Source organism: Oncorhynchus nerka, linkage group LG21 (genome assembly GCF_034236695.1).
Source record: "Oncorhynchus nerka isolate Pitt River linkage group LG21, Oner_Uvic_2.0, whole genome shotgun sequence".
Classification (NCBI taxonomy): Eukaryota; Metazoa; Chordata; class Actinopteri; order Salmoniformes; family Salmonidae; genus Oncorhynchus; species Oncorhynchus nerka.
The window spans coordinates 29,901,763-29,928,604 of NC_088416.1; the positions used below are offsets into that span (position 1 = coordinate 29,901,763).

Consider the following 26,842-nt stretch of genomic DNA (forward strand, 5'->3'; position numbering starts at 1 on the left):
TCTTCATCTTAATCTGTGTGTTTTCTTTAACCAACTAATATCATTGTATACAGTCTCTTCCTTTAACATTTTTTTTCTTCTCAATTTCTTTCTCCTCCACAAGCCCCCTTGCTACCTTCCCCCTCTTCCACAGCCTCAGCCGGATCTCAACCCACATCCCAAACCTTGATGCTGAGCACCCGTGTTACCCCAGCACCCGGCCCGTCCGCCTTCCCTCTCCAGTCATTCCTCATACAGCTTCCTGGTGGAGGGACAGCCATCCTTACCAACCCAACCAACTCCCAGCTAATCCCAGTGTGCGCACTTCCCGCCATGACGAGTTCCACTGTGACACCCACCACTGCCTTCCTCCTGCAGAGGACTACTCCCTACACCCCTGCTGCTCCCAAGCCCCCCTCGGCTTCTGCCCTCTTATCTCATTTCGTTGCCACACCCACAACCACGACTACACCCACTGACTCACCAGCTGCCACAACGTCCCACATAACCACACCCATAACCATGCCCAGGGCCACAACCACACCTTGGGCCACAACCATAACCACACCTTGGGCCACAACCATAACCACACCCAGGGCCACAACCATAACCACACCTTGGGCCACAACCATAACCACACCCAGGGCCACAACCATAACCACACCCAGGGCCACAACCATAACCACACCCAGGGCCACAACCATAACCACACCCAGGGCCACAACCATAACCACACCCACACACAGGGCCACAACCATAACCACACTCTGTGCCACACCCAATATCTCCCACCCTGGAGCCACTGGGACAGTCGGCAGGCCCAGTTCCAGTGTCTCTGTCTCCGTCTGTGAGTCCATTCGGCTTGTGTCTGTGGCGAACTCCACTTCATCCTTACCAAGATTCTCAATGCCAGCCACCACAGGCACTCAACCCTCTGTGCGACCAGCTGCCTCTGTGCATCCAGCTGCCTCAGCACAACTAGCTGCCCCTGTACCACAGGTGCCTGCAAAAACAGGTCAGCTTACACCTCAGAAGTTTGGCTTGTTATCTTGGAAGAGTAAATGTAAGTAGTTTGTTTTGCCCAAATTCTCAGTGTCATTTTGAGAAGCTGTGTTTTCCTACACTCTCCTATGTAGGTAGTGAATCTACAAATACTCCTTCAGACTCCACGCAGCCATCTCACCCTGCCAAATCAGAAGCATTCATAGACCTGACAGAGGAGGAGGATGATGATGTTCTAGGTAAGATTGATATTCCTTTCCCTCCCTCTTCCTTTTGGTGAACAGTATTTTATGATATTATAGAGGCCAGAAGTGCAGTGAGTTGTACATCTCCTGAAGTTGTCCCCATGTGTTGTGTGCAGTTACTGGAGTGCTGAAGGCTCCGATGGCTTTGAAGGCCTCACCCTCGCCTTCAACAGCGGGTCAGCGAACAACAGCCACACAGCAAACAGCCACCTCCACTTCAGTCGGCACACAGGCCGGTATGTGGTGTCTTGTGCCAACACTGTCTTTGGTTATGTTGACAGAATACCCAGATTGTTTTTCTCTTTATTTTGTTGTTTCAGTGAGGTCATCTCTTGGTCATACTTCAGCTGTTGGATCTCCGCATGCTGTTTATCATCGCCCCCTGCAGGTGAGACTACTAAATATTTGAAAGCAGAGCAACCGTCTTTCAATACATGGGCTGCGTTTTAAACTTAGAAAAGACACACCCTCCTCCACTTACCCTTGCCTTATGCAATTGGGGGAATCCCCGTGGCCATCTTTGTTGTTGGTCCAAATGATTAGCCAAGCAAGAGAAGTTGGCAACGGAAGCCCCTCAGCCCTCGTTTTTGATCGCGTTTGCAAGTGTACATTTTAAGAGGTCGACCGATTTAATCGGAATGGCCGATTTTAAAATTTAAATTTTTTAAAATTAGGGACAATTTCAAGTTTTCGTAACAATCGATAATCGGCATTTTTAGACCGATTTATGGCCAATAACATTGCACTCCACGAGGAGACTGCGTGACAGGCTGACTACCTGTTATGCGAGTGCAGCAAGGAGCCAAGGTAAGGTGCTAGCTAGCATTAAACTTCTCTTCTAAAAAAACAATCTTAACGTAATCACTAGTTAACTACACATGGTTGGCGATATTACTAGTTTATCTAGCTTGTCCTGTGTTGCATATAATCGATGCGGTGCCTGTTAATTTATCATTGAATCATAGCCTACTTCGCCAAACGGGTGATTTAACAAGCGCATTCGCGAAAAAAAGCACTGTCGTTGCACCAATGTGTACCTAACCATAAACATCAATGCCTTTCTTAAAATCAATACACAATATATTTTTAAACCTGCATATTTAGTTAATATTGCCTGCTAACATGAATTTATTTTATCTAGGGGAAATTGTGTAACTTATCTTGCGTTCTGTGCAACAGAGTCCGGGTATATGCAGCAGTTTGGGTCGCCTGGCTCGTTGAGAACTGTGTGAAGACCATTTCTTCCTAACAAAGACCGTAATTAATTTGCCAGAATTGTACATAATTATGACATAACATTGAAGGTTGTGCAATCTAACAGCAATATTTGGACTTAGGGATGCCACCTGTTAGATAAAATATGGAACGGTTCCGTGTTAATCTAAAATAATAAACGTTTTGTTTTCGAAATGATAATTTCTGGATTTGACCATATTAATGACCTAAGGCTCGTATTTCTGTGTATTATAATTAAGTCTATGATTTGATAGAGCAGTCTGACTGAGCGATGGTAGGCAGAAGCAGGCTCGTAAGCATTCATTCAAACGGCACTTTCCTGCATTTGCCAGCAGCTCTTCGCTGTGCTTCAAGCATTACGCTGTGTATGACTTCAAGCCTATCAACTCCTGAAATTAGGCTGGCAATACTGAAGTACCTATTAGAACATCCAATAGTCAAAGGTATATGAAATACTAACGGTATAGAGAGAAATGGTCCCATAATAACTACAGCCTAAAACATCTTACCCAGGAATATTGAAGACTCATGTTAAAGGGAACCACCAGCTTTCATATGTTCTGAGCAAGGAACTTAAACGTTAGCTTTTTTACATGGCACATATTGCACTTTTACTTTCTTCTCTAACACTTTGTTTTTGCATTATTTAAACCAAATTGAATATTTTTCATTTATTTATTTGAGACTAAAGTTAAAATAAGTGTTCCTTCAGTATTGTTGTAATTGTCATTATTATTATTTATATATATATATATTTATTAGTGGGGCAAAACAGTATTTAGTCAGCCACCAATTGTGCAAGTTCTCCTACTTAAAAAGATGAGAGGCCTGTAATTTTCATCATAGGTACACTTCAACTATGACAGACAAAATGAGAAAAAAAAATCCAGAAAATCACATCGTTAGATTTTGAAATAATTTTTGCAAATTATGGTGGAAAATAAGTATTTGGACACCTACAAACAAGCAAGATTTCTGGCTCTCACAGACCTGTAACTTCTTCTTTAAGAGGCTCCTCTGTCCTCCACTCGCTACCTGTATTAATGGCACCTGTTTGAACTTGTTATCAGTATAAAAGACACCTGTCCACAACCTCAAACAGTCACCCTCCAAACTCCACTATGGCCAAGACCAAAGAGCTGTCAAAGGACACCAGAAACAAAATTGTAGACCTGCACCATGCTGGGAATACTGAATCTGCAATAGGTAAGCAGCTTGGTTTGAAGAAATCAACTGTGGGAGCAATTATTAGTAAATGGAAGACATACAAGACCACTGATAATCTCCCTCGATATGGGGCTCCACGCAAGATCTCACCCCGTGGGGTCAAAATGATCACAAGAATGGTGAGCAAAAGTCCCAGAACCATACGGGGGGACCTAGTGAATGACCTGCAGAGAGCTGGGACCAAAGTAACAAAGCCTACCATCAGTAACACACTACGCCGCCAGGGACTCAAATCCTGCAGTGCCAGACGTGTCCCCCTGCTTAAGCCAGTACATGTCCAGGCCCGTCTGAAGTTTGCTAGAGAGCATTTGGATGATCCAGAAGAAGATTGGGAGAATGTCATATGGTCAGATGAAACCATAATAGAACTTTTTGGTAAAAACTAAATTCTGCGAGTTTGGAGGACAAAGAATGCTGATTTGCATCCAAAGAACACCATACTTACTGTGAAGCATGGGGGTGGAAACATAATGCTTTGGGGCTGTTTTTCTGCAAAGGGACCAGGACGACTGATCCGTGTAAAGGAAAGAATGAATGGGGCCATGTATCGTGATATTTTGAGTGAAAACCTTCCATCAGCAAGGGCATTGAAGATGAAATGTGGCTGGGTCTTTCAGCATGACAATGATCCCAAACACACCGCCCGGGCAACGAAGTAGTGGCTTCGTAAGAAGCATTTCAAGGTCCTGGAGTGGCCTAGCCAGTCTCCAGATCTCAACCCCATAGAAAATCTTTGGAGGGAATTGAAAGTCTGTGTTGCCCAGCAACAGCCCCAAAACATCACTGCTCTAGAGGAGATCTGCATGGAGGAATGTGCCAAAATACCAGCAACAGTGTGAAGACTTACAGAAAACGTTTGACCTCTGTCATTGCCAACAAAGGGTATATAACAAAGTATTGAGAAACTTTTGTTATTGACCAAATACTTATTTTCCACCATAATTTGCAAATAAATTCATAAAAAATCCTATAATGTGATTTTCTGGATTTCTTTCCCCTTGTCTGTCATAGTTGAAGTGTACCTACGATGAAAATTATAGGCCTCTCATCTTTTTAAGTGGGAGAACTTGCACAATTGGAGGCTGACTAAATACTTTTTTGCCCCAGTGTGTGTGTGTGTGTGTATGTGTATATATAAATATATATATTTACTGCACAAAAAAATAAAGGGAACACTTAAACAACACAATGTAACTCCAAGTCAATCACACTTCTGTGGAATCTAACCATCCACTTAGGAAGCAACACAGATTGACAATAAATTTCACATGCTGTTGTGCAAATGGAATAGACAACAGGTGGAAATTATAGGCAATTAGCAAGACACCCCCAATAAAGGAGTGGTTCTGCAGGTGGGGACCACAGACTACTTCTCAGTTCCTATGCTTCCTGGCTGATGTTTTGGTCACTTTTGAATGCTGGCGGTGCTTTCACTCTAGTGGTAGCATGAGACGGAGTCTACAACCCACACAAGTGGCTCAGGTAGTGCAGCTCATCCAGGATGGCACATCAATGTGAACTGTGGCAAGAAGGTTTGCTGTGTCTGTCAGCGTAGTGTCCAGAGCATGGAGGCGCTACCAGGAGACAGGAAAGTACATCAGGAGACGTGGAGGCCGTAGGAGGGCAACAACCCAGCAGCAGGACCGCTACCTCCGCCTTTGTGCAAGGAGGAGCACTGCCAGAGCCCTGCAGAATGACCTCCAGCAGGCCACAAATGTGCATGTGTCTGCTCAAACGGTCAGAAACAGACTCCATGAGGGTGGTATGAGGGCCCAACGTCCACAGGTGGGGGTTGTGCTTACAGCCCAACACCATGCAGGACGTTTGGCATTTGCCAGAGAACACCAAGATTGGCAAATTCGACACTGGCGCCCTGTGCTCTTCACAGATGAAAGCAGGTTCACACTGAGCACATGTGACAGACGTGGCAGTCTGGAGACGCCGTGGAGAACGTTCTGCTGCCTGCAACATCCTCCAGCATGACCGGTTTGGCGGTGGGTCAGTCATGGTGTGGGGTGGCATTTCTTTGGGGGGCCACACAGCCCTCCATGTGCTCGCCAGAGGTAGCATGACTGCCATTAGGTACCGAGATGAGATCCTCAGACACCTTGTGAGACCATATGCTGGTGCGGTTGGTCCTGGGTTCCTCCTAATACAAGACAATGCTAGACCTCATGTGGCTGGAGTGTCAGCAGTTCCTGCAAGAGGAAGGCATTGATGCTATGGACTGTCCCGCCCGTTCCCCAGACCTGAATCCAATTGAGCACATCTGGGACATCATGTCTCGCTCCATCCACCAACGCCACGTTGCACCACAGACTGTCCAGGAGTTGGCGGATGCTTTAGTACAGGTCTGGGAGGAGATCCCTCAGGAGACCATCCGCCACCTCATCAGGAGCATGCCCAGGCGTTGTAGGGAGGTCATACAGGCACGTGTAGGCCACACACACTACTGAGCCTCATTTTGACTTGTTTTAAGGACATTACATCAAAGTTGGATCAGCCTGTAGTGTGGATTTCCACTTTAATTTTGAGTGTGACTCCAAAATCCAGACCTCCATGGGTTGATACATTTGATTTCCATTGATAATTTTTGTGTGATTTTGTTGTCAGCACATTCAACTATGTGAAGAAAAAAGTATTTAATAAGAATATTTCATTCATTCAGATCTAGGATGTGTTATTTTAGTGTATTTTTTTGAGCAGTGTATAAATCGGTATCTGATTTTTTTCATCCTCCAATAATCGGTATCGGCGTTGAAAAATCATAGTCGGTCGACCTCTCGTACAATTATGTTCCCTTCCAGGGCCTGTAACGCCCCATAATTAAAGTCACGTTGATTGTACATCCACTAAGAAAAGTCAGCCTAACCTTAAACTACATTAATATGGAGTAGTCAACGAATGTAAATAAGTTAGAAATGTTGCTACTAATGCACATGACGGCTCAAACACTTATCATAAAAGTAATGATGTTTTTGTTTGGTTAGCTTTTGGAAACAATAGTTTGCGCACAACTTTCTCTGACATCACACTTATACATTGTAATTTTCGATGTATCTGATATAGTAGGATGGCTAACATTCGATGTCTGCGGGGATGTTGTCTTCTAGCCAAGATTATGAAATGCAATCATAAATGACTGTAGCGCATATAAGGCTACCAGTGGTTCCACGATGACTGAAAACAACCATGAAATGAACGAGTGACACATTTCCAGGCAAGAGCGGTCCATTTAAAATACATTTCTTCCTCCGTCGCCCCTTGCACCTGCAAGTGTCAACTCGTCAGATGTCATGATACGTCATCAGAAGTGTCCATTTAATTTGAGGGCTGAGGGGAGAGGGTGTGTCTTTTAAGTGTTTGGAATGCAGCCATGGAATACTTCATGTTCCAGAATGTTTTCCAATTGGAAGAAAATGTACATATTGGCCTATAATCAACCAAAGAGAGTCAACATAGAAAATGGATGTGAAAGTTGATCAAATTCATCTTTCAGGGCTCCCCATCTGAAAGTATTGCCTCCGCAACAACCACTTCTTCATCTTCCATACCATGCTCCCAGCCCTCTCCCTTTCCCCCCTTGCCTGTCCCACCTCAAACTATCAGCCTGCCCCTCGAAGCGGCCAGCACCAGCCCTCCACAGCAGCCTCTGCTCAAAATAACCCGGGTCCCGAGCCAGAATGACGGCATCGTGCTCTCCTGGTCTGTGATTGAGGTAGACAGGAGCTGTGCTGCCGTGGACAGCTACCACCTATACGCCTACCACCAGGACCACTCTGGCCCCAGCACACACACCCTACTCTGGAAGAAGATAGGGGAGGTGAAGGCCTTGGCTTTGCCCATGGCCTGTACACTCACACAGTTTGTCTCTGGCTCCAAGTACTACTTTGCAGTCCATGCCAGGGACGTGTTTGGCCGCTTTGGACCATTCTGTGAGCCTCAGTGCACTGACGTCTTAACGTCCCCTTCACCAAAAGCTCCAATTTAACCAAATGTTAAGATTTAAGATTTTGTGTCAAGTCAAAACGAGGAGAAATATTGATTCTGTAGATTTATTTTCTTTCTTCTGGTAGCCAAAGTGAAAAGTTCAGTAAAGCTTCTGGCAAATCTAATTGCTCTATTTTCAAATGAATGTGTGTTGGTATTTTTTTAATCAGAATTTTGCACTCAAGTCATATTTGAGCCTAGGTGTTTACAAGAGTGACTTATCATTGGAATGTTACTGGAAAATGTTGTTGCCCATCCTGGTGAAATGGGTTGGCCCCATGTGACCACTGTCTGCCTGCCGTGTGTTTGACCACATGGGTGCAGCATTGTACCAAAATGGTATCTTTGACACAGGACGAGAGGATTTGAAAATCAAACCTGAAATGGCCTGGTCCCGTTTCTGAAAGATTATGGATAAAGTATTCTTCTCCTAGTTTCCTGAAGGTATTTGAAAACTCAAACTTTTTATTGCAATTGTCAGTCTAACTGAAAGAACATACTATGAAGGCCAGAATGACCATGTTATTATATGGTAATACACAGTAGTTTTGCGTCTCATGAGACATGAACCTGCCAAAGCCTATGTGACCTCTTTTCCTCCTGCTCAAATCCTGCCACTGGAGGACATGTTCTACAGTTAAATGATAAATGATCTAGGGCCTCCTGTGTATGTGTGCACATCCTGTGGCATTTTTTTTCTATAGATGTAATTGAATGTTTTTTGAACCTTTTTTGTAATTTGACTTGAACAGAACTAGTCATGTTTTCATATTGTCAAACAAATAACTTCAAAAAGTAGGCTACCTGCGTGTGTTCGTCTAGTCCAAAATTATTCCAGCATCCTAACATTTGATGAGTAGATGAATGGGAAGAGACATCTGTTACGAAACACCAAAAAGTGTAATGACATTCTGTGATTTTCATTAGGTCTACACTCTTATAGCCTGAATTAATTGATGCGTCTTTGACAAAAGGACCTTTTTTGTAGAACGAAAAGTTGGGACGCCTGAAAAGGGGCTGAGAGATGGGACTGTCCCGGGATGACAAGTGCAGCCACGTGGATATATATATTTTAAACCATGACCGGCGGGGGTGTTCGTTTTATTTTAATATTTACCTCTGTCGCAGTACAAATTGCATTTTAAAGAAATAATATAATTGTTCAATTAGTATTATTTAGAGACCCTGCATTTAGGGGGCCTCATGTCTCATTCAGGGGTCCCCCCTGGACCCAATGTAATTCACACACTGTCTGCTGATCGCTTTGTCTGATAGTCTTAATGGCTGGTTACAAACATGTAAATAAATGCATTGGACTTGACAACAGATTGACCGAAAGGTGAAGTACCAAGAAATATTCAGACTATTGTAATTGTTCATTAAAATGTTTATAAACTATACTGGTATATTGATACTTGACTCTAGGGGGAGCTAGTCCCTTATCAGTTTTATTCACACTAACACTGGTTCCTAGACTTTTATTGGAAAGGCACCCACTCCTCTCTCAATGCATACTAATTCTGCGCGAGGACCCTCCTCCCTCCCCTCCCAGATTTCTCAGGGATAGGCGGTAGGGGACAGAGCATTTTCAGTTCAGTAAGGCAGGCAATGCTTGTCTTATAGCCCCATGTCTTTTTCAGTAAGCAATATTGATGAGCCTCTGCAACATGTCTAACCTGTGTGAGTGGTATGTACTAGACCAGAGCTAGAGGAAAAGAACATGTTTTCATCTGGATGGGGAGGCTTGTTTTGTTGAAAGAAGAAAGAAGATGAGCTGGGAGGGGGAATAACTGGCAACTGCCATTCCCCCCTTCCACATAGAGACAAGAAAAAACGGAGGCTACTGGAGTATTTGTTTTTTTCTTTCGTTCTTTGTTCTTCTTCTTCCTCATCGCCTTGCTGGGAGGTGCTTTATCTTTTCATTTGCTTGCTCTCTCCGTCCTCTGCCTCCTCATCTATTTCTCCATTTACCTGGTCTACAATTTATTTTATTTATGAATGAGAAAAGGAAGGAAAGATTTTTTTCTTTTTTAAATTCCTTATCCATTCTCCCTTCCCTTACCATTCCTATGGCTCCCAATCTTTCCCCCGTTACCCACGCTGCTCCTCCCCCCCATTTCTCCACTCACTGTCCACCCCATAACTTTGACTAGTTTTTGAATCCATCAGTGTTTCAATTATCCAGATTTTTCCACCAGAAAAGACTGGTTGATGACACGATTTTACCTTTTTCATGTTTTTACCTTTCCTATTTTGTACCTCTTTTCTTCTCCCACAATCCTTTGCATCTCTATTTTGGGGATTCTTATTTATATTCATAGGTAGGTCTCTTAGTGTTTAGTGTCTGTCTCAATCTGTTTGTGTGTGCATTTTTGTGTGTTACGCATCCACATAACACACACACACACGTTAATCCACAGTATGGCTTGGTAGAGGAATGGTTCTTTCATCAAATCATTCAGCTGGTACTTGTTTTCATGACATGCCATCCTATGCTCTTTCTCTCCATCCCAAACATCACCTTTTTGCTTTTGACCTCCATCAAAACCACAGTGATACATCCTACAACGCCTTCCTCTCTTCTCAGAGGAGCACATTTTCTCTCACTGTATTGCACAACAGTCTCTTCTCCCATTAAATGTGTAACTGCCTCCGTTTCCTTATATTGAATCATTTTACTCACACACAGGAGGAGACTAATGCAAGGTCCCAAGGCGAACTCCATATCTAGCAAAAAAAGGATTAAACCAATATATTATACTCTTCCCATCTCATCCTGCACCTCTTATGAAACCATAAGACTGCTGTCTGATGAAGACTGTCAAACATAATCTGTAGCTCTGCACTTAATACTCACTCATTTCTCATTCTACTGGTCTGTCACCTGTTTATGCATCTCTCTCTACACCCCCCACCCCCACCCCCTCGCCTCTCACTCCCTCTGACACACACAAGCACTCAAACATAATGGACTAAAACCCTTGCTGCAATTCTTTACCTTTCAGAGGGTCTTTTTTTCATGATTTTCTCATCTGTCGCTCTCATTTTAAGCGCCGTTCATCTCTGTCCCATCGTTGTTTTCCACCTACACCCCCACACTTTTAATTATCCAATAATTTCTTTATTTGTTGCTCCATCTTTTAATTTGCCATCAGAAAATTATTCACATCCCAGAGGGTCATTTAGTATTTCTGATATAATTTGAGAGTTATGTTTACTTAAATGGGGAATCATTTTTGTAAGTTATTACTGGGAATACTGTGATATATTTTAAGGGGCAGGTAATTTAGTGTAGTTATTCAGGGAACAATGTGTAGCAATAGGAGGAGAAAACTGTTGAAGGCAGGGTGGTGAAAAGGTTGTAGGGAATTGGGTTTATTGCGACCTAACAAAAATCTGACTTTTTGGTGTGAGAGAGGGAATGCGAGCGAGAGTGAGAGAGGGAAAGAGAGAGTGTAATAAACACAGCAATAGACATATACATAGATAAGTAGAGCAAACCACAATTCATTCTCTCTCCACCTCTTTATATTTCATTTTGTTCTTGATGGAGAATGTTATGATTCTCCTCTACATTATATGAAGATATTGGGGAATGAGAAATGTTTAAAATATTCTTCACAATGATAAATGCATTCTGGATGTAGCTGTTTTCCTGAGGAATTACTCTCTCGGATTGGACTCCAAATGAAAGCCTCTAATTAACTCTTAATTGAAATTCAGGACTTTTTGGTGGTTTTTCCAAATGGACTTAAGCTGATTTTAATACTTTTTTTCTACTCATGAATTTTAATGGGATTTTACTATCAAGGATTAAGGACTCAACATCTTTTATCTTCTAGTGATATATTTGTGATTGTTACAATTTCTCCTATCTACAAACACAATTACATTTAGAATCACTCAGTATTAAGGGTTAATTAGGTGAGTACAGTGTCTCTCTTACACACAAACTCTCTCTATGGCTCTTCATTTTCTTGTCATTGATTCAATGGTATGTGTGCACACATTTTGTCATTCAATGTGGGTGTTAACACACATATTCCTAGTCTTTCATACATAGCATTGCACCACAGTGTGTCGGTGTGTGTGAGATAGAGAGAGGTGGATATTGAACGAGTTGAATGGTGGATTATCGAAGATCAGTCATTTCCCCTAAATTCTACCAAATCTATAGATGTTTTCCTTGGGCCTGTAATACCTTGTTTGAGGTCTTATAGATGTTAGTCTGTCCATAAAATCAACAACTCTGATCTCATCACAGTCTTTCTACACATTTAGGCTACGTAATCTGTTTCTGGGTCGTTCCACCAATAGTGCCCTTTGAGTCCCTTTGATACCTTCAATTGTGCACCAATATTGCATTTTAAAAGCCTGTTATATTAAATGAAGTACCCTTTAATATAGACCAGATGGACAATTCTATATCTGTTCAATTCAATACTTCCCCCCCACATTTTTCACCGTCATTGTAAAACCGTAGTTAATTTGTTGCTTTGACAGTCATTTCTGAAGATGATTATTTCTCATGATTAATGTTTCCAATTTCCCTCATTTTAAAGTCAACCTGTTACGTGAACCCAAAAGGCACTTTATTGGTGCAATGACCCATCTCCATACCTCATAAACAAGCTCCTATTGCTTTGCCTGTATCTGTACTCTTTAAACCTTTCCACCCACTCTCCAATGCAGTTCTAGACAGTTCGGTTAATGTACAGTGTGTGTGTGTGTGTGTCACTGTAAGAGAGTAGAAGGAGCGAGAGTGAGTCCATTGCCCTTTCCGCCTACCTCTCCCTGCAGCTTATCTGGTAAATACATAATTTTTTCAAAGGAAAACGTGTCGCAACGTACAGTATGATGCACTTTGTTGTCTGTTTCCGCTTTGAGTTGAGAGCCTCAGCTCAGTGTGTCTGCTGAAACACACCCGTCTGTCCATCCATCATATGTCCTGTGTGTTTGACCCCTTTTCTCTAATTCACTTTCCTATCATTTGACTGACAGGGTTTGGATTTATACTGTGTGCTGAGAATTGGTCAAGGTTACAGCTCCATACGCGTCAAATCCACCCGGGACTTGGTCTTGCATTGCTTGTCATTATCCATGGTGCGCTCTATTTTGACCCTACATGTGACTAAGAGTCTACCTGCAGATGGCCCATAAGCCCATGTAGTCTGTCATATCTGTCAGTAACATTGCAATGAGGCTAGATGGTTGGCCAATGTGTAACTATGGGCTCAACCACAAGGTTCTTGTGGGTCTCCTAAAAGGAGAAAACAACAACAACAACAACAATGGGTAGAAAGTTGATTATCATTAAACTGATAGAATTGAATACAATGGTTTTTACTAGTGTTACAGTATACAGTGGGAAGAACAAATATTTGATACACTGCCAATTTTGCAGGTTTTCCTACTTACAAAGCATGTAGAGGTGTGTCATTTTTATCATAGGTACACTTCAACTGTGAGAGACATAATCTAAAACAAAAATCCAGAAAATCACATTGGTATGATTTTAAAGTAATTAATTAGCATTTTATTGCATGACAAGTATTTGATCACCTACCAACCAATAAGAATTCCGACTCTCACAGACCTGTTCGTTTTTCTTTAAGAAGCCCTCCTGTTCTCCACTCATGACCTGTATTAACTGCACCTGTTTGAACTCGTTACCTGTATAAAAGACACCTGTCCACACACTCAATCAAACAGACTCCAACCTCTCCACAATGGGCAAGACCAGAGAGCTGTGTAAGGACATCAGGGCTAAATTGTAGACCTGCACAAGGCTGGGATGGGCTACAGGACAATAGGCAAGCAGCTTGGTGAGAAGGCAACAACTGTTGCCGCAATTATTAGAAAATGGAAGAAGTTCAAGATGACGGTCAATCACCCTCGGTCTGGGGCTCCATGCAAGATCTCACCTCGTGGGGCATCAATGATCATGAGGAAGGTGAGCGATCAGCCCAGAACTACACAGCAGGACCTGGTCAATGACCTGAAGAGAGCTGGGACCACAGTCTTAAAGAGAACCATTAGTAACACACTACGCCATCATGGATTAAAATCCTGCAGCGCACGCAAGGTCACCCTGCTCAAGCCAGCGCATGTCCAGGCCCGTCTGAAGTTTGCCAATGACCATCTGGATGATCCAGAGGAGGAATGGGAGAAGGTCATGTGGTCTGATGAGACAAAAATAGAGCTTTTTGGTCTAAACTCCACTCTCTGTGTTTGGAGGAAGAAGAAGGATGAGTACAACCCCAAGAACACCATCCTAACTGTAAAGCATGGAGGTGGAAACATCATTCTTTGGGGATGCTTTTCTGCAAAGGGGACAGGACGACTGCACCGTATTGAGGGGAGGATGGATGGGGCCATGTATCGCGAGATCTTGGCCAACAACCTCCTTCCCTCAGTAAGAGCATTGAAGATGGATCGTGGCTGGGTCTTCCAGCATGACAACCACCCAAAACACACAGCCAGGGCAACTAAGGAGTGGCTCCGTAAGAAGCATCTCAAGGTCCTGGAGTGGCCTAGCCAGTCTCCAGACCTGAATCCAATAGAAAATCTTTGGAGGGAGCTGAAAGTCCGTATTGCCCAGCGACAGCCCCGAAACCTGAAGGATCTGGAGAAGGTCTGTATGGAGGAGTGGGCCAAAATCCCTGCTGCAGTGTGTGCAAACCTGGTCAAGAACTACAGGAAACATATGATATCTGTAGGTTTCTGTACTAGATATTAGGTTCTGCTTTTCTGATGTATCAAATACTTATGTCATGCAATAAAATGCAAATTAATTACTTAAAAATCATACAATGTGATTTTCTGGATTTTTGTTTAAGATTCCGTCTCTCACAGTTGAAGTGTACCTATGATAAAAATTACATATTACATACAAAAATACTTGTTCTCCCCACTGTAAATGTTTTATGTGTTTGTATGGGCCCACCCATCCCTTAGATTGTGGTTGTACCTTAAATGGTTGGACTGATCCTCTTGGGCTTCAGTTCCACATCATGTGTTGACTTCCTGTGGTCTGTGCATATCCTGAATCTATTCAGGTCCTCTGTAGCTCAGTTGGTAGCGCATGGGGCTTGCAACGCCAGGACTGTGAGTTGGATCCCTGGGACCACTCGTATGTAAAATGTTTCAAGTCGCATTAGATAAGTGTCTACTAAATGGCATATCATTATTTCCATAAATGGACATATTCTAAAATGCCATTTGGCACTGCAGGACCACTGAACGTGAATTATTCAGGATGCGTTCTGAAATTGTTTAACCTAAGTAACCATTTAAATACGCTGGAGTTTCATCCTAAAACATTGAAGTTTGCATATGATCTCCATCAAAAAGACAACGTTGTCCTGCATCTTCTACATTTCATGCTTTGCGTGCTGCAGCCATTGCTGACTCAATAGCAAGGCCAGGAGACAGCAGGGGCTGTGAACATTCAGAATCTCCATTCCACCACCCCTAATCTTTGTCACTCGCTATGCTGTCTAACAGACAGGGCCTAACCCATGTTTTAGGCCTACTTCTTCCCTAAGATTATGAAACCATCTCAAATTTAGAGTAATCTGTCAGTCTCCCTCCCATTCAACCCACTGACTGCATCTGTGGATCAGACACTGGGCTTGCTCACTTGGTGATTGGAGGGAGCTACAGTATATGGGGCGAGGAGACTATTTATTGGCAGTTTATTCACTCCAAGACTGGAGAATATGGGTCATGATCTGCTATAAAAAGTATGTTTAATAATGAATCATATAACTGATTAAGAAGAGTCGTATTGACACAACGACGTAAGTGAGGATATAACTACAGGAAAATGTGTTCAGCATTTATGCCATTTTGTGTGTATTAATGGGTAGAAATAGTGGCTGGATGGTAGCTTTCTCTATTATTTTTCTCTGACGTTTCCATTTAGGGTCACCCTCTTGGTTTATGTGTTAAGTGTATGTCTGTGATTATGTGGTGTACAGCATGTGTCGGTGTGAGGCCTATCAATCTATTAAATATAGAACTTAGAATATGTTGCCCTAGAGACATAGTTCATTATTTATCAGCATATTTAATTAATCATTTATTTATCTAAAGTATGGCCTATGCAACATGCCCTTGAACAGACAAATCCACTTTCATTCATTGAGAAATTGCTTGTAGGGTATTTTGAGATATGCATGGGTATAATTAGGATTAATAGAAGTTATTCATTACACTCCTACTGTACTAAGGGGGAAGGGAGACAATTTAGTACATACAGTATGTTTGGGTAAAATACATAATTGCTTGTACTGAAGGGAAACAGCATCACTTGTTGGCCTCGTCAGTTTAGAGAAGCGGCAGGTGTGGTTGTGTGCAAGCACCAATCAGAGTGCCTGCTGGAATTTGGACCTACACTGGGCATAAAGAGCCTAGTGTTCTAATGGAAGCTCTCATTCACTGTCTGTCTGACCCAGCAAGAAAGCACATGCCCATCTCGAAGTTCCCATGAATCACATTTAGGACCTCTGAAGTCTATTGCCAAATTCACCATGTGTGTGGTTTCACCTCCATTTACAATGTGTTCCTGACCTATCCCATCCTCCCTATTCCTTGTTCATCAATAACAGATCCGCTGCAGTCAGATGGAAACTCTATAGCAACAAATACGGCATCGCAGAAAAGGGGTATTAAAAGAAAAGTCGAGCTTTGGAGAGCAATTACATTGAACATCGCTTTACACTGTGACCCAACGAGGATTTAGCGCTCGTGCCCTTTTCCCTGAAACTGTTTTGAGGCGCGAAAATCCAACCACATTCTCAATCAACTGATAGAAAGGATTAGGATTTAGCGAGGAGATAAATCAAGGGAAGGTTCATTTTGAATCTCTCCACACCATTCATGCCCTGCCAAATTCGTTAGTAAACGCCCCATCTCATGAGGTGTCGAGGCCAATATGTGTCGATTAATATTCTCAATTTAACACTGAAAAAAGCTATAGTGTAGGCCGGACAGGAGGGAGGTAAACTAAACTTGAAATCCGAGCCAATTACACATAAAAAGAACAGGAGAGCAGTACATTCAAAACTTCAGAAGGGCATGGTACATTTGGAAAGGTTCTTGTCTAACCATTGCAACCAGGGTAATACTCTGTAATATTTTATACCACATACTGTGCCTTCGGAAAGTATTCAGACCCCTTGACTTTTTCCACATTTTGTTACGTTACAGCCTTATTCAAAAATGTATTTACTCAGTACTTTGTTGAAAAACCAGTGATTACAGCCTTGAGTCTTCTTGGGTATGACGCTACAAGCTTGGCACACATGTATTTGGGGAGTTTCTCCCATTCTTCTCTGCAGATCCTCTCTGCACAGCTATTTTTAGGTCTCTACAGAGATTATTGATTGGGTTCAAGTCTGGGCTCTGGCTGAGCCACTCAAGAACATTCAGAGACTTGTCCCGAAGCCACTCCTGCGTTGTCTTGGCTGTGTGCTTAGGGTCGTTGTCCTGTTGGAAGGTGAACCTTTGCTCCAGTCTGAGGTTGTCAGAGCTCTGGAGCAGGTTTTCATCAAGGATCTCTCTGTACTTTGCTCTGTTAATCTTTCCCTCGATCCTGACTAGTCTCCCAGTCCCTGCCGCATAAAAACATCCCCGCAGTATGATGCTGCCACCACCATGCTTTACCGTAGAAATGGTGCCAGGTTTCCTCCAGACGTGACGCTTGGCATTCAGGCCAAATAGTTCAATCTTGGTTTCATCAGATCAGAGAATCTGGTTTCTCATGGTCTGAGAGTCTTTAGGTGCCCTTTGGCAAACACCAAGCGGGCTGCCATGTGCCTTTTACTGAGGAGTGGCTTCCGGCTTCCATCTGAAAAGATGATTGTCCTTCTGGAAGTTTCTCCCATCTCCACAGAGGAACTCTAGAGTTCTGTTAGAGTGACCATCAGGTTCTTGGTCACCTTCTTGACCAAGGCCCTTCTCCCCCGATGGCTCAGTTTTTGGAAGAGTCTTGGTGGTTCCAAACTTCTTCCATTTAAGAATGATGGAGGCCACTGTGTTCTTCGGTACCTTCAATTCTGCAGACATGTTTTGGTACCCTTCCTCAGATCTGTGCCTCGACACAATCCTGTCTCAGAGCTCTACAGACAATTCCTTCGACCTCAAGGCTTGGTTTTTGCTCTGACATGCTTTGTCAACAGTGGGAGGTGTGTGCCTTTCCAAATCATGTCCAATCAATTGAATTTACCACAGGTGGTCTCCAATTGTCACGATCGTCGTAAGAAGCGGACCAAAATGCAGCGTGGTATGTGTTCATTATGATGTTTTAAAGAAAAAGCACTGAACACTGAATACAAAACAAATAACGAATAATGACCGTGAAGCTATAATAAGAACTGTGCTGACACAAGCAACTAACATAGACATAGACAATCACCCACAAAGTACCCACAGAATATGGCTGCCTAAATATGGTTCCCAATCAGAGACAACAATAGACAGCTGCCTCTAATTGAGAACCAATCTAGGCAACCATAGACATACAATTTACCTAGAAAGGAAACAGCCCCATAAACATACAAGACAAAAACACATACATCACCATGTCACACCCTGACCTAATCAAAATAACAAGGAAAACAAAGAATACTAAGGTCAGGGTGTGACACCAATCAAATTGTAGAAACATCTGAAGGATGATCAATGGAAACAGGATGCACCTGAGCTCAATTTGAGCAAAGGTTCTGAATACTTACGCGAATAAGGTATTTATAAAAATAAAAGAAATCTAAAAATAAAAAAACTGTTTTCGCTTTGTCATTATGAGGTATTGTGTGTAGATTGATGAGGATTTTTTTTATTTCATGCATTTATATAGGCTGTTATATATAATATTTTATATATTGTTTGGGGGGGGGTAGCCTACTCAGTATTATTTTGTAATGTTACCACTAAGGCCTAGATGCTTAAAATAACCTTGTTTTGACACATGACATGAACATTTGTAGCAGTAGCCTAGTAAGCCATTGACTCCACCCCATCCATTTAATAGATTCCTTTTTCATAATGGTAAAAATACTGTAGACCTATTTCTAGCCCATTCATAAACGGTCATGTTAAATGTACAGTGCCTTCAGAAAGTACACACCCCTTGACTTTTCACACATTTTGTTGTGTTACGCCTGAATGTAAAAATGGATTCAATTGAGATTATTTTGTCACTGGCCTGCATACAATACGTCATAATGTCAAAGTGGAATTATGTTTTTCGTATTGTTTACAAATTAATTTCAAATGTAAAGCTGAAATGTCTTGCTTCAATAAGTACCCTTTGTTATGGCAAGCCTAAATAAGTTCAGGAGTGAAAATGTGCTTGACAAGTTACATAATAGGTTTCATAGACTCACTCTGCGTTCAATAATAGTATTATTTTTGAATGAGTATCTTATCTCTGTACCCTACACATACAATTATCTCTAAGGTCCCTCAGTCGGGCCTCCCGAGTGACGCAGTGGTCTAAAGCACTGCATCGCAGTGCTAGCTGTGTCACTAGAGATTCTGTGTGTGCCTTGTGCTGCGGACGATTAAAGGCCACATTAAAGTGTGCAGTTTTGACATAACACAATGCCAAAGATGTCTCACGTTTTGAGGGAGCTTGCAATTGCTATGTTGACTTCAGAAATGTCCACCAGAGTTGTTGTTAGGGAATTGAATGTTAATTTCTCTACCATAAGCCGCCTCCAACGTCATTTTGGAGAATTTGGCAGTACGTGCAAACGGCCTCACATTCGCAGACCACGTTTAACCACACCAGCCCAGGACCTCCACATCCGGCCTCTTCACCTGCGGGATTGTCTGAGACCAGTCATCCAGACAGCTGATGAAACTGTGGGTTTGCACAACTGAAGAATTTCTGCACAAACTGTCAGAAACCACCTCAGGGAAGCTCATCTGTGTGCTTGTCATCCTCACCATAGTCTTGACCTGACTGCAGTTCGCGGTCGTAACCGAGTTCAGGGGCAAATGCTCTCCGTCAATGGTCACTGGCACACTGGATGGATGGATGAATCCCGGTTTCACCTGAACCGGGCAAATGGCGTTGTGTGGGTGAGCGGTTTGCTGATGTCAGCGTTGTGAACAGAGTGCCCCATGGTGGCAAGAATCTGTACACAATTCCCGGAAGCTGAAAATGGCACAGTTCGTGAAATGGCCTGCATACCAGACATGCCATCCATTGAGCATGTGTGGGATGCTCTGGATCAATGTGTACGACAGCATGTTCCAATTCCCTCCAATATCCAGCAACTTCTAACAGCCATTGAAAATGACAATCATCTCTGCAGCACTCCACCAATCAGGCCTTTATGGTAGAGTGGCCAGACAGAAGCCACTCCTCAGTTAAAGGCACATGACAGCCCGCTTGGTGTTTGCCAAAAGGCACTTAAAGGACTCTCAGACCATGAGAAATTAGATTCTCTGGTCTAACGAAACCAAGATTGAATTCTTTGGCCTGAATGCCTAGCGTCACGTCTGGAGGAAACCTGGCACCATCCCTGCGATAAAGTATGGTGGCAGCATCATACTGTGGGGATGTTTTACAGCGGCAGGGACTGGGACACTAGTCAGGATCAAGGGATAGATTACCGGAGCAAAGTACAGAGAGGTCCTTGATGAAAACCTGCTCCAGAGCACTCAGGACCTCAGACTGGGGCAAAGGACAATGACCCTAAGCACAACGAATAGGGACAAGCAGATTTACTCAGACTCACATCTGTAATTGCTGACAAAGGGGATTCTAACATGGATTGAATACTTATCTAATCAAAATATATTACATATTTTATGTTTCATACATTTAAAAAAAAAAAATGTTGGAACTTTTTCTCCACTATAACTACAGTATTTTGTGTAGATCATTGATAAACAATTACAATTAAATCAATTTTAATCCCACTTTGTAACACAATAAAATGTGAAAAATGTCAGGTGTTGTGAATACTATCTGAAGGCACTGTATACCGTCTGTCCATAAACCTGTCTGCCGCCCAAGGCAAAGGCTCCGACGCTGTTCTGAAGCTTTGTCTGAACGTCACTATGCCTCGCTTGCCATACGGTTTTGGAAAAATGTAGAACTTAACTTTCACATCAGAGAGAAAGAATAATAATACATCAAACAATAGTTGCTACACACCTTTACAGGGGCGGCAGGTAGCCTTGTGGTTTAGAGTGTTGGGCCAGTAACCGAAAGGTTGCTGGTTCAAATCCCTGAGCCGACTAGGTTAGAAATCTGTCAATGTGCCCTTTGAGCAAGGCACTTAACCTTAATGGCTTCTGCAACTCTCTGTATATAGGAGCGTCTGCTAAAATGAATAAAACATTTAAATATATAGGGTTAGGGCAGCCATATTTCCATGTTACAGCCCTTGTTTACGGAAGACAGAGGCGACCACCTGTTTTAATTAGCTATCGAAGTGTCTCCGAACACCTGTGTGTAACAGAAAAAGGACGTCAGAATAGTGTTGTAACTGAAAATGACTGTTGACTGCAGCTGTGTTAAAACCACTTTAAACAGTGTACAGTAAGTGTACATTTTGCATTTGTGAAGTTATTTTTGATTTGAGAATAGAGGGCTTTATGTTTCCAAAAATGTATCGCAAGTGAGGATTAATAACGTTTACGAACGTTAAAACAGAGCATCGGGATTGTAGTTATTAACATGGACCCTGCTGTGGTCTGTACCTTCAGTTGAGAACCCAAGAGTGGGAAGCTGTAAGCCCCCTTAGGCCATTCTTGAGAACCCAAGAGCTAGCCTATCTCAGAGGCCTATGTACACAATTCTATCAAGAGATCAATGTAGTATGAAATCAAATCCAAGACCAAAAATATGGCTCATATTACCTCATGTGTCTCATACCTTATTGATGTGTTGAGTCTTTTTCTATAAAGCCTTCCATTTACACACGCTCTTTGGATATTCAGGCCTGCATGCACAGTATCATCATAGCCATCAAAATGTAAATGAACTGTCATAATGTAATACATACTTCAATGCTACTTGGGTTTGTAGATGTAACAGGTTCCTGTGTTATTGTTCAATGACAGAGCCGTTTTGAAGTTTTTGATTAGGCTATTGTGAATCATCTCTTTCTTGTCTTTTTCCATGTGTGTGCATCTCAGTTCACCCTCCCTCAGTCTGAGGCTATGAGAGGGAGAGAGGAGTCCCAGGCCACACCATCATGCTACTTCTGAGAAGCAGGGATGACATTTTGGATGCCAATACACAAGGTAGGACACACTGATGGACCTTTTCTTAGACTATTATTGTCTTAACACAACTACCCACTCATCCCTGTGTGTGTGTGTGTGTGTGTGTGTGTGTGTGTGTGTGTGTGTGTGTGTGTGTGTGTGTGTGTGTGTGTGTGTGTGTGTGTGTGTGTGTGTGTGTTAATCACACACTGTAGTTTACACATTGGGGATACTGCATGCATGAGAGTTTGTCTCGTGTTGATATTCTTCTGCTCGTCTGTGAAAATGAGTCAACAACATCATCTCAAATTCTACAACATCTCCAAGTTTACACACTTTTGGTGTCCCATAAAACTGCAATCTCCAGCATAAACATATCAATGTGGAGATGGTTTGTGGTGGTAGTGGTGCAGGGTGAGACCTGCAGGCCTTGTGGTGGAAAGGGGCACAGGATTTTAGTGTGGTGAATTGTTTGATCAATGGACTGCTTCAGTGTGTGAGCTTTACTTGGTTATTCAACCTGACTTCGCTGCTATTGACTACAGGCTTAATTTGCATGGCTCTACGGATATTGACCAAGCAATTAAAGGATTTGTTGAATGAGATTTTGACGCAAAAGGGTGTGCCCATCTGTGAGTGCTTGTTTGTGTGTAGATTGTGTGCAGATTTTGTATGTAGGCCTGTGTGTGTCTGTGTTTTGTTATGTGTGATAAGATGAAGAAGACATTTGTTATTCCCTGAAGTCCGACTGAGATTGGGCTCGCTACGTATATGAATACAGAAACAGTAAATAATGGCCCATAAACAGCTATTATCAACCAGAGCCATTATCATATTTTTCATATTTTCCTCTTTGCAATGCGTTCAGCTCATCTCTCTCTAAACACTCGTTCCCTCTCTCATATGCATCCTCCGACTCTCACTATCATTTTGACTTTGAACGTACGCTCTCCCCCCTTTTCCACCCTCCTATCGTCTTTTTCTCCGTGCACTGTTAATCGGGCGTGACTTTCAAGAGACTGAGCCACTGTACGGAGTGTGAGACTGAGAAACTAAATTATTCTCTTATGGGCTCTAGATGTGAGCACACTACAAATGCTATTACTACTATGACTGAAAAGCACCGCCCTTAACAACGGCCTTCTTTACTGTTCATGGAACACTCCATACTGTGTTACTAACGGTTGATGTCGCATTATTAGACCAAGCATTGATATAGAACATAACCAAATCAGCAATATTATTGAATAATATTATCCATTTCATTACTCCGTTTCAACTCCACTGACTTTTACATCGAGTGTGTTTAAGCCTTTTTAATAGCAATATTTTTCTACATGAGGCTATTAGGCCTAAATTCAATCATTTATTTTCTCTCTAATCTTTTATGAAGCTTAGAAGCTAAATAGGACGTTTTAGAATAGTGGTTTGAATAAGGGTATTGGTCTATCAGAATTCTAGTTCATAGATCTGTTTTAGGTCGTATCTATAGCTCATGTATACCGATTACAAATGGGATTTATTCTCTTTATTGTATTACTGTAGCCTTTGTCATTGCCATGCACAGTTATGTTTCAATGCTCTGCGGCTTGGCTCTTGCGTTAGTCACTTTTCTTTTGACTGATGGAGAGAACGGTCTCGAAGCAGATGGAGAGCAAGAGAATAGATTGCTATTTGAACTGGTAGAAAGGAAACCTTTTTTTGAAATGGTGTTTTCTTTAAGTCATCAAAGCAGTTTAAAAATAGACTCTCAAGCAGCACATACAAGCATGGATCCCAATACATGTCAGAGGTAGACATGCAGTGGCATATACAATACAGCTATAGCCTTTGATCTTGAAAATAGTCTGAAACATTCCAAAATAAGCACACTCTGCCCTACCCCTCACCATAAAACCTAATTAAAAGATTAAAGGATGAGTAAGACTTACTACACATGGAGTTATATATCTTGTCAATATCTTGACACCTGCTCCTGTGTTTTATACCGCTTTACCCTCTTTGCTGAATAGAGAGAGAGAGGGAGAGGACTTTTCTTTCAACTTATCCATACAAAGAGGCACAATTTAGATCCAGAGAGTTACAGTGCCTTGCGAAAGTATTCGGCCCCCTTGAACTTTGCGACCTTTTGCCACATTTCAGGCTTCAAACATAACGATATAAAACTGTATTTTTTTTGTGAAGAATCAACAACAAGTGGGACACAATCATGAAGTGGAACGACATTTATTGGATATTTCAAACTTTTTTAACAAATCAAAAACTGAAAAATTGGGCGTGCAAAATTATTAGAAGTTATTGATTGGACTGTGTTAGGGAAAATTGCCCCCATGAGATTTCCAAGCACAACTGCCAATAAGAACCTAATTCTCCCCTGAGAGATTACCATCCAGTTACTGTCAAGATCTGTCAAACGTGGCAGCAATGAGTTGTGAGTGTTGGGCACTGCAGACATATGTTTACCACTGGGAGGAATAACTGGTTGAGCCTATATTAGGGAGAGGGAGCGATGTCTTGATGAAACAATGACACACTTAAGGAGGTTACATTGTATAGAAGTTGCCTCACTGTAACCAGCATCGAGTATAATTGAAAACAGGTGGGTTCAATCTCAACACACTCGTCAAAGTGTGTGATACTATAATATCTGAGAACAGCCAATGCAGCACAACACAATAATTGAATTTCTGAGAACAGCCAATGCAGCACAACATCATGATTTAAAGCCCTCTGGTATAAATAATTACATGTTTTCAATCAATTTCACGTGTAACTCTCATTGATTACTGAAGCCGAACATGGTTGAGAGCTAATGAATATTGTTTATCAAGGTTGGATTATAAAAGCACAGCACCACTGCTTTGCCCTGTGGATGTCACCCTCCCACAGATTCATTTGCACAGATTTAGTCTAACCACTGTATTATAGGGAACACTCAGTTCTCTTGTCATTTTCTATTTAGTCTAACCACTGTATTATAGGGAACACTCAGTTCTCTTGTCATTTTCTATTTAGTCTAACCACTGTATTATAGGGAACACTCAGTTTCTCTTGTCATTTTCTATTTAGTCTAACCACTGTATTATAGGGAACACTCAGTTCTCTTGTCATTTTCTATTTAGTCTAACCACTGTATTATAGGGAACACTCAGTTCTCTTGTCATTTTCTATTTAGTCTAACCACTGTATTATAGGGAACACTCAGTTCCTCTTGTCATGTTCTATTTAGTCTAACCACTGTATTATAGGGAACACTCAGTTCTCTTGTCATTTTCTATTTAGTCTAACCACTGTATTATAGGGAACACTCAGTTCTCTTGTCATTTTCTATTTAGTCTAACCACTGTATTATAGGGAACACTCAGTTTCTCTTGTCATTTTCTATTTAGTCTAACCACTGTATTATAGGGAACACTCAGTTTCTCTTGTCATTTTCTATTTAGTCTAACCACTGTATTATAGGGAACACTCAGTTCTCTTGTCATTTTCTATTTAGTCTAACCACTGTATTATAGGGAACACTCAGTTCTCTTGTCATTTTCTATTTAGTCTAACCACTGTATTATAGGGAACACTCAGTTCTCTTGTCATTTTCTATTTAGTCTAACCACTGTATTATAGGGAACACTCAGTTCTCTTGTCATTTTCTATTTAGTCTAACCACTGTATTATAGGGAACACTCAGTTCTCTTGTCATTTTCTATTTAGTCTAACCACTGTATTATAGGGAACACTCAGTTCTCTTGTCATTTTCTATTTAGTCTAACCACTGTATTATAGGGAACACTCAGTTCTCTTGTCATTTTCTATTTAGTCTAACCACTGTATTATAGGGAACACTCAGTTCTCTTGTCATTTTCTATTTAGTCTAACCACTGTATTATAGGGAACACTCAGTTTCTCTTGTCATTTTCTATTTAGTCTAACCACTGTATTATAGGGAACACTCAGTTCTCTTGTCATTTTCTATTTAGTCTAACCACTGTATTATAGGGAACACTCAGTTTCTCTTGTCATTTTCTATTTAGTCTAACCACTGTATTATAGGGAACACTCAGTTCTCTTGTCATTTCTATTTAGTCTAACCACTGTATTATAGGGAACACTCAGTTTCTCTTGTCATTTTCTATTTAGTCTAACCACTGTATTATAGGGAACACTCAGTTTCTCTTGTCATTTTCTATTTAGTCTAACCACTGTATTATAGGGAACACTCAGTTCTCTTGTCATTTTCTATTTAGTCTAACCACTGTATTATAGGGAACACTCAGTTCTCTTGTCATTTTCTATTTAGTCTAACCACTGTATTATAGGGAACACTCAGTTCTCTTGTCATTTTCTATTTAGTCTAACCACTGTATTATAGGGAACACTCAGTTTCTCTTGTCATTTTCTATTTAGTCTAACCACTGTATTATAGGGAACACTCAGTTTCTCTTGTCATTTTCTATTTAGTCTAACCACTGTATTATAGGGAACACTCAGTTCTCTTGTCATTTTCTATTTAGTCTAACCACTGTATTATAGGGAACACTCAGTTCTCTTGTCATTTTCTATTTAGTCTAACCACTGTATTATAGGGAACACTCAGTTCTCTTGTCATTTTCTATTTAGTCTAACCACTGTATTATAGGGAACACTCAGTTCTCTTGTCATTTTCTATTTAGTCTAACCACTGTATTATAGGGAACACTCAGTTCTCTTGTCATTTTCTATTTAGTCTAACCACTGTATTATAGGGAACACTCAGTTCTCTTGTCATTTTCTATTTAGTCTAACCACTGTATTATAGGGAACACTCAGTTCTCTTGTCATTTTCTATTTAGTCTAACCACTGTATTATAGGGAACACTCAGTTCTCTTGTCATTTTCTATTTAGTCTAACCACTGTATTATAGGTCATTTTCTATTTAGAACACTCAGTTTCTCTTGTC

At 41.6% G+C, this 26,842-nt stretch overlaps 1 protein-coding gene across 9 annotated transcripts in view; it reads left to right on the plus strand.

The window, feature by feature from the left end:
- LOC115110475 (activating transcription factor 7-interacting protein 1-like) overlaps positions 1-26,842 on the plus strand; it is a 62,958-nt gene that overhangs the window by 5,429 nt on the left and 30,687 nt on the right. For 6 of the 9 annotated variants that reach the window (XM_065006557.1, XM_065006558.1, XM_029636170.2 and 3 more), the window contains 5 exons: positions 104-994; positions 1,116-1,220; positions 1,343-1,462; positions 1,547-1,614; positions 7,189-9,077. In XM_065006557.1, coding sequence (XP_064862629.1) covers positions 104-994; positions 1,116-1,220; positions 1,343-1,462; positions 1,547-1,614; positions 7,189-7,680 — 1,676 coding nt within the window. In that variant the 3' untranslated portion in view covers positions 7,681-9,077. Of the gene's footprint in view, positions 1-103; positions 995-1,115; positions 1,221-1,342; positions 1,463-1,546; positions 1,615-2,405; positions 3,085-7,188; positions 9,078-21,839; positions 21,948-26,842 lie in introns of those variants that run through there. The other 3 variants (XM_065006559.1, XM_065006560.1, XM_029636175.2) reach the window with 3 other exon arrangements.